The 9278-nt window shown below is 36.0% G+C and overlaps 1 protein-coding gene across 8 annotated transcripts in view; it reads right to left on the bottom strand.

The window, feature by feature from the left end:
- NOL4 (nucleolar protein 4) overlaps nt 1-9278 on the bottom strand; it is a 356931-nt gene that overhangs the window by 345315 nt on the left and 2338 nt on the right. The window contains exon 1 of one of the 8 annotated variants that reach the window (XM_070627560.1): nt 8699-8964. The exons of 3 other annotated variants lie outside the window; for them this stretch is intronic. Coding sequence is in view for 1 of the 5 variants with exons in the window: in XM_070627556.1 (XP_070483657.1) it covers nt 8506-8556 (51 nt within the window). In the remaining 4 variants the exon portion in view is untranslated. Of the gene's footprint in view, nt 1-8505; nt 8673-8698; nt 8965-9278 lie in introns of those variants that run through there. 4 more of the 8 variants (XM_070627557.1, XM_070627558.1, XM_070627556.1 and 1 more) reach the window with 4 other exon arrangements.

A 9278-nucleotide genomic window follows, 5' to 3' on the forward strand; every position in this document is an offset into this window, starting at 1 on the left:
ATTTAGGACCCCATTGTTTTGCTAGCTGTTGGCAAAGCATGCTCTCAGCTTCAAGAGGTTGCTGTCATCTCTTAACCACATTGTCCCCTCCATCTCAGCGATAGAGAACCTCCCTCACACTGAATCCATCTCAGGCTGTGAAACTCTCTACTTCTTCTGCTAGGAGCCAGGAGGAAAAAATTCTCTGCTTTTAAAAGACTAACATGATTAAGTCACACCCATTTGAAAGAGCCGCCTTTGTTAAAGTCAACTGTCCCACATAACGTAATATAACTATGGGAGTGACAGCTCATCATATTCACAGGTTTCACCCACACTCAAAGGGGAGGGAATTAAACAAGTGTGAGAGTCATTTGGGAGTCATCTTAGAATCCTGCCTACCACAGTGTTCAAGAATTGAAGAATCATAGTGAAGACCCTTAGTGGCACAGAAAGGCATGTGGCTATAAAATCAAAGAAAAATGAGCAAGAAACAACTTGGAGTAAGATTAAGAATATTGCCTTAAAGAACAAACTCCATGTTTCAAAAAATATTTGAAACATTAACTTTACTGTGTAAAGGTCTGTGCTTGAATAAGTATTCTGTATAGAAATCTCCACTTGGGTTTTTAGGATTTCCTGGGAAGTCTTTGTAGCCGTGGATGTAGTAACAACTAGGAGGTCAACAATTATTTCTCCTCAGCTCCAAAAAGAAAAACACCTATTTATTATAAGCCGACATCCATATTCCTTTTAGGTGCCTTTAAATCTATTCTGTCTTAAGTTTCAGAGAATCCTATTTTTAACATTTTATTGGAATTAATAAAGTCGGAGATTTGTATAGCATGATTCAATTACACCGCAACATCAAGCTATTGAATTACATTGATTTACCGCTTGATAATTTGATTTTAATACCTGTATAATATTTATTTATAACTATAATATTTCAAACAATATATTGAGTCAAAGGAACTATTTAACTTTTATTCTTTACTCATCTGATTTATATTCTGCAACATAAACCACTATGATACATCAAGTCCCCACCTATATGACCTAAATCATGACATCTCTGCTCAAATACTTTTGATAGCTGCCATTCCCTACAGAATGAAGTCCAAACTTTTTAACATGGCATTCAAGGCTTCTCATAATTTGGCCCCAGCCTATTTTTCCAACTTCATCTTCCACTGCACCCTACACTTCAGCTGTTCTTGACTGCACACCACCTCCTGAACATGCCTTTGATGAAATAATCTCTTCCCTCATACCAACACCAAACGTGTCTAATTGTTTTATGAAGGTTATGGACTTGTATGGCTAAGATATAATTCTAATGTTGTGTCAGTTAAGTACAGGGCCAACCCCTGTAATAGCAGAGGCGATATTTTAGCTGAAGTGTAAGGTCTTAACCACAATGTACTACTGTGAGGGAATACTGTACCATGGATTACAGTAATTGTCTCTGAGTTGGTAGATGCAGACCCCAGGAAATGCATGAGATGACCTATTGAGGTGAAGAAGAAAATATTAAAACTTATATTTATATGTATTTTAATCTCAGCCCTGTATACTTACATTTTTAAATATGTTTTATAGTGTGTTAAGTGTTGATATAGTAGTATATCTATGTAATTTATAAAAATTACATATTGGGAGAATATTCAATTTTTTTAACAATTGCAGTGCATTATTTAAAAAGTCTGGAGAACAAAGCTAGACTTTGGAATCCAACTGAAATAGTTTCTCATCCCAACTCTAACACTTTGAAACTGTGTGACTTTAGAAAGTCACCTTAACTTAAACCACAATTTTCTCAAGTGTGTCATAAAAAGCATTAATACCATAGGACTATTAGGAACATTAAAGGGGACATTTTGCTTAAACGTATTAGCCAAATCCTTAACCTATAGTTAGAACTTGATAAATGTAAGGCATTATTATAACATTATTATTAATTGTGTTACATTCAGTACTTGCATTGCCTAAAGAAGAAGTATGCTCATTGAAGAGCTCTAGATGACAAACAAAGTCACCCATTTCTTAGCCTTAAGAAGTGTTCACCCTTGTGCAGTGTTGGTGGGACTATAAAATGTTGCAACTGCTCCTGAAAACAATGTGGAAGTTCCTCAAAAAATTAAAAATAGAACTACCATATGAGCCAGCAATCCCACTTGTGTGTGCATTGAAGGCAGAGCCTTGAAGGGATATTTGCACACCCATGTTCCTAACAGCACTATTCACAATAGGCAAGAGGTAGAAGCAACCATGTGTCCATTAACAGATGAAGGATAAACAAAACATGGTATCTACATACAATGGCTTATTATTCAGCCTTAAAAAGGAAGGAAATCCTGTCAAACTCTATAACATGGATGAATCTTGAGGATATTATGCTAACTGAAATAAGTCAGTGATAAAAAGACAAATACTGTATGATTCCACTTACATGAGGTCTCTAAAGTAGTCATATTCATAGAAACAGAATGTAGAGTGGTGGTTACCAGGGGCTGGAGGGAGAGGGGAAAAGTGGGAGTTGTTGTCTAATGGGTAGAGTGTCAGTTTTACAATATGAAAAAGTTGTGGAGATCTGTTGTACAACAATGTGTATATACTTATTACTATTGAACTGTAAACTTAAAATGGTTAACATGTTAAATTGTATTTTTTAACTTCAATTTAAATAAATAAATAATTTTTTTTTAAGTGTCCAAAATGGCTATGGAACTAGCTGTTGTGTGGTCGTAAATGAGAAGGTCTCACTATGTGGTATCAGGCTGGGAAGAAATTTTCTTTTATTTCATTAATACTGAGCACCAAAGATGCCTCACACATTATTCCAGGCATTGGAGATCAAATCCCTTTGTTCAAAACAGGTTTTAGGAGAATTACCAAATTACCAAGCAATGGGTATATTGTGGGTATGATAATGGTAAGAATATGATGAATTCAAGAGATATTAAGTTGGTAGAATCAACAGTATTCTGTTGAGTATTGACTATAAGGAGGGAGAAAAAGGGAGAAATCAAGAATGTGACACAGATTTTGGGCTTGGATAGGTGAGCAAACTGTATTGCCATCCATGGAGAAAAGAAATTTTTTAAAAAGGAGGTGTCAGCTTGAAGGACCTAGGATGGGGCAATGGATGAAAGAAAAAACCATTTTTGTACACGCTCAGTTTGAGGTGCTTGGGGATATCTTGGTGAAAACATCTGAAACCCCAAAATACAAAGCTGAACCTCAGAAGATATGCGTTAAGTCGCCAGAACATAGACACACCTGAAGCCATGGACATGAGTGCAATTACTCAATGAGAAAAGGAATTCAAAGCATATGTTCGTGAAATTATTTAATTTCAAGGATAAAAAGGTAAACAATTGATGAAATCTGGAAAAACAGGTGTGGGTTAGAATTTTACAGAGCAAATACAATATTTACAATGTTCTGGTGGAAAGACTGAAACAAAGGTGAACAAAGGCAAAGGACAAATATTTTCAGTTGCACGCAAACTTCAGAGAATAGAACACATGAACCTTTCTTTAGGAAAAAGAAAACGATGATCAGGAATTATAGCTCATCAAGTGAAGAATGAAATAAAAAAATTCAAAAGTAAAGAAGACCAGGGAAAAGAGTAGATGATAAGCACTTAAATATGACAAAGGAAAAACAATTGTGACAACCAAATTATGTACTATAACATAAATATAAAAAACCTTGACAATGAAAACAATTATAATATATGATATAATGAATAAATACCATAAAATATATAATTATATTATAATGAATGTACTATAATATAAACAGATGTAACAAGGTGAGAAGAAGTGAAATCTACCATTGAGAAAGTCAATAATATGTACAAAATTGAAATCTGTAGTTGAAAAACTAAATGTAATTCAATCTCCTAACGTTCTTCTTAATCTTTTCTATTAACTTCAAGAATAAATACCTCTAAGCAGAAGCACTTATCTATTAGCAATTTTTTGAATTTATGTATTTCTTTTTCTTTTGTTACATTTTGGTAAAATTATATTTTATTCTTCTTACTTAAATTAGCATCTAATTATCATTCCAGTTTTGGAAAATTCTTTCTGCCTGTCCATATCAATCATTGTATCAATCAATCATTACATCTAATCTTCTTTTGTATATATGTTTAGAGAGACATCGATAATGATGCTGATAATTACCTAATGGTGGTTAGATCTGGGTGGAGATTTAGCATGACTTTTTAATATTTTTCTTTCATTTTCACTTAGATTTTTTTAAATAAAGAGAATACATCACTTTTACAAAAACAAAGTCATTTTATTTTCTAAAAATGGAGTATGTTGGATAAATAGCTGAATAATACAACCATACGTATATGTAGCTTGTATTTTAACTCATTGTTGCAGTGTGATTCTGAGTTCATAACATACAGCTCACTATAATTGCATCATGGTGCTCTTGCTTAGAACAGCTTCTTTCTTTGAGCATTTACTATGTGCCAGGCATATGCTACATATGCTTATGAATTATGGTTATTATTAATTCTTATCCAAAACTAGTTAGGCAAGTATTATTACTGACATTTACAAGAGGAAACTGCATCTTTAGTTAAGAAACTTTCCCTAACTCCCAGTTCCAGTAAGTGTCAAATCTAAGATTTAAATCTTGCACTGTGCCATGTTTCCTGGCATCTATGCTATCCATGAAGTTTATTTTATCCTGTTATCCCAGAATTATGAAAATGGATGTAACCTAAAACATACTAGATTCTCTTTCATCCTTCCCAGTTAGATATAAAAAGTCTTAGCACATACAACAGCTATTAGGGCAAGGTCTTATCTTGACATGGGATCGAAACACTTGGAAGTTCTGCTGCCATAGCTATCTTTTGCTTCATCTCTCCTCTCTCCTATGCAGAAAGTCTAGAGTGTCAAATCTTGAGAAGTAGAATCTCAGCTGGCTCAGGTTTACAGAGGGAGGATACGTGGGTGCCGAATCTTGCCCCTCACCCCCAATGTGGTTACTAATAAGACAGGGAAGAACAAGCGGAAAAGTTACAAGTTGGTATATTAGGAAATAAGTGTGGGACAGTCTTCACGGTTCCTCCTCAGATTCAGGGGAGTTATCTACATAAGCCTCTTGCCTCATGCCCGACTGACCTCGTAAAGGTACCCATGCTTCCCTGAGAGCCGTACATGGGCACTGCGCTAGGGACTTGCCATAGATGATTTATTCCTGAAAACCACTCACGAGGAACCCCTAAAGTCAATTAATAAGGCACGTTGCCTAGATCCATACTTGGGATCTATTTGACCCCAAAGACCTATGCTATAGAGTCTCCCAAAATACTTGAATGAAGAGAAAAACACATTGGTTATGGACAGCAATGCCCAGTGCAGAAGTATAGAAGGTAAACAAAAATTTGCTTATATCTCAGTGACTACTATTATAATTTGTCTCTGTGTCAGAGATACAGAATATCATAACATACAGTTGGCATGTTCCTCAGCTTTGTTTTCTGGAATTTCTGTAGCAAATTCCAGGTCAAGGCCTAATATATGTGATGTGTGCCTTAGGCATGAAGTTAGACCAGGCAGAAATGTATACACACTCCTTATGAGGCATTATTTCCTTCACTCTGATGTGGCATAAAGAATTTATAACTAAAATCATAGTCAGAGAACTAAAAAAACAGTAACTATTTGTGAGCCAGTCTATGAATATTCATTCTAATCACTGTACAGTAATCAATGAGTAGTATACACAGCAGGAACAATGTGGAATCTGAGCCTACAGATTGCAGAAATGAATAAATCATTTTTTAAATGACATAACTATAGATAATGTATTTTTCCTTCTTGATGAAAATTTATTTCATGCTACCTAGTGGAATAAATATAAGGAAAAAAATACACCAAAGGCAAAAATTAGACCTCAGTGTCTCTTCCTACAAATACAGATCAAGAAAAGCATTACTCACATTATTCAATTACACAGTTGAGACAGTCATTACCTCGTTTGCTTAAGACTGAAAGAGGAACAAAAATGTGACTTTACCAAATTTCCAGATATTTTACTCAATACAGTGGGCTTTCTAAAAATACACAATAATGCTTTAATCATATTATTAATGGAAAGGTTTAATGAGTTTTCTGGTTATTTTCTAAGTTTACCTTTCATAATATCAAGTGGTATAATGGGTTTGGGTAGGTAAAATCGTAAGGGTGATATTTCAACTAACTGATGCCAGGAAACAAAAATGTCAATCAGGATCAAAAGCTTCTAGAAACAAACTAAACTAGAACTCTCACAGACATAAAATAGAGTAACCATATTAATGCTAATTTCAAATGATCACTGATTAAACATATGTGGTTAATGTCAGACATTTGCTGTGTCTTTTTCAGAACTGTTTTAAATTATTCATGATTTCTTTCTTCTAAATTCCTGACACCTTCAATGAAAGAACATATAAAAATAATCGCGGTAGCAGAAAAAAACTTAGATGTGATTCTCAACAAACTGTATATGTGTGTACACATACACGTGCGTGCTTGTGCGCACACACACGCGCGCAGGTCCCACTCTAGACCTAAAATGGCTGAGTTGCAGGACGTTGTTGCTTAGTGAGCAAAGAGTATCTCCACGGCCACAGAGTAATCTAAACAGTGACAGATATGTCCCCTCAGCTTTAGGCATGGCCAGGACAAATATTAAAAGGCATGTTTATCTTTTCCAGTATTTTACATTTTTATTTTAAGTCAGTTGTCACTTGCTTGATTTTATCATCAGTTAAGTGTAGGCTTTAGGGGAAAGCGTATTTGCAAAGCTACATCTATTCTTTTAGGAAAATAAGAGGGAGAACCACGCTTCTTTCAGACTAAAAATCCTGTTTCAATTAAGTCTATGTGTTCTAGTACGACCTCCCAGTTGCTATCAGTCTCCCTTTCTTTCACTAAACACAAGTAGTTAATTAGCCCCAGCCTGTCCTCTCCCCTTCCCTCTTTCCCTTTTTGCAGTGTAATGATGTCTAATTATCAGCAGCAGTGGGTTAATGCAACATCAGGTGCAAATCTCTCTCACTGACAGCACAGCCAGCCGCAAACAAACCTCAAATAGCTAGAATGATTGTTAGTCTATTTGAAAATGCCAAATTCATTACTTTATTTCAACCAATATATGCCTTTAAAGCAAAAAAGAAAATGTGTTTCTTTGTCTTTCGGGTGATTGTACTCTTGCTATTTTACAGAAAAATCCACATATTTTAAAGGAAGAGATCATTTGAGATGTGGGGAAACACATGATAAGAGATCTTTTATTTATTTTTTAACTCATTGAAATGATGATTGGCTGTCTCTCAGAGAAGGAGGAGCCTATAATTCTAAGTCAGGAGCAGCATAAAAATTTCATAAAGAGCAATAGAAGAGCTCATGAATTAAAAACCTCTTCAACATTTCAAAACAGGCTTGAATGAAGAGCGGGGCTCTTAAATACTACGTGGAAACCATTATCTAAGGATATCACCTGATGGATTACATTTTCTCTCATAAATATATGGAATCTTTCCGGAAAAGAGAAACGTGTTACTTTATTATTAACCCGGGAGTTGTTATTCTAGATTAGATGTTTCAGCAGTAATTCTTTCACAATTTTGCATTAATTTTTGAATGGAAATACAGGTATCTGAACATGTGGATGCTGGTTTGAATTACTGGCATCCATGTTTATCTTAGTGCCTCTCTAACTATTACAGAGTTTATGTTATTTAGAATTTTTAATCGTGTTAAAAGGGCACATCTGCTTATACATATAGTGGCTGAAACCAAATCCACGCAGGTATAAACTCATTGTACCAATACACAAGTGAAGCTATCTGACAAGTAACAGAGGGACATAAGTTTAACATAAAAGGAACAAAAAAACTTCCCAGGTAGCAATTTTTTAACATATACAATATTGTTAAATATTTAGGTAAATATATCTTAAACGATTATTTTATTCATTCAATTAGCCCAGTACTGCCCAAAGGAAAATACATTCTCATGTTTTGAATTCTAATTTACTTTATCTAACAATAAGTTATTTTTTTAAATCAGGTTCTTAATATTACTCCCAATACACATGAATCAAAGTCCTTCATTCTTTGCAACAGACTTCTGGCTCATCCAGATGTAAATAACCTCAGTTCTAATCCATGCCCATCTAGTCCTCATTATTTAGTTAAACAAGACAGTAATCTCACCATTGTCTTTAGCAATGCCACATGTTAAAGGAGAAGGCTGCATTTATAGATCTATCTCCTAGAAGCCTTTCAACAAGAGTACATTTATTAAAAAACAACTGAACTTTTATGTGTGTTTCCACTTTACCTTTATTTCCATTTCCCATTTCCCATATAAATTCCAAAATAAATATACTTCCTTCAAACCACAAATCTCGGAAAACCATAAACTGTTTTCCAAACCTACACGAGTCCTCCAAATAATCCTTTGAAAAATCTTTCATGCACATATTTCCAATTTAATATACCTCCGTTTGAGATAGAAGAATACATCTTTCAAGACATCTCCTTTCTAGCATCCTCCAGGAATTCTGCACGAGAAACAGTTGCCAGTAAGGGAGGGAGGAAAAGGAGCAAATGCTCAAGAAACCCCAAAGCGAGGCAAAAATGCAAAGGATGTCAGGTACCCTCCCCCCCACCCTACTCCAGGCAAGTACCCACCGTAGCGTGATGAAGAATGAGGTGTTACAGATCTGATCTGCACTCCTACTTGTAGCCCACACTTCCCATCTCCTTAAAAAGGAAACTGACGCTGCTGCCTCTCCCCAGCCTCACAGGCTTCTGCCGTGTGAGGCTGAGATATACTGGGCTCTCAATGTCAGTACCTCGCAGCGCCTGGGCTTAGAGCTTTGTGGCCATGAGACTAGAGCCATCCCAGAACGAGGAACAAATACGTACACCATTTGCGCCCAAATCCATCTCTCTTTGTTGTTCATCATGTAGCTACGGCTTTATTTGTGAAAGGGAGTAGTCAGGAAGGGAATGGGGGGCGGGGAGGAGGAATCTCCAGGACCTTATCTACAATCTAAATAGTCGTGGCAAGATCTCTGGGAATGATCAAGGCGATCGGACAGCCCGGTGTCTCCCAGGCGGCGGTCTAACAATAAAACCTGACAGTGTCCGGGGGAAAACCCCACATCCGTGGCTAGCAGCACAATCGGGCTTTGTGCCAATAGGGAGACACTGTAGACTATCGATCAGAATCGTCTATTATCAGAGCGTGCGGCTGGGGTCCCGGCGT

This window comes from Equus przewalskii, chromosome 7 (assembly GCF_037783145.1).
Source record: "Equus przewalskii isolate Varuska chromosome 7, EquPr2, whole genome shotgun sequence".
Lineage (NCBI taxonomy): Eukaryota > Metazoa > Chordata > Mammalia > Perissodactyla > Equidae > Equus > Equus przewalskii.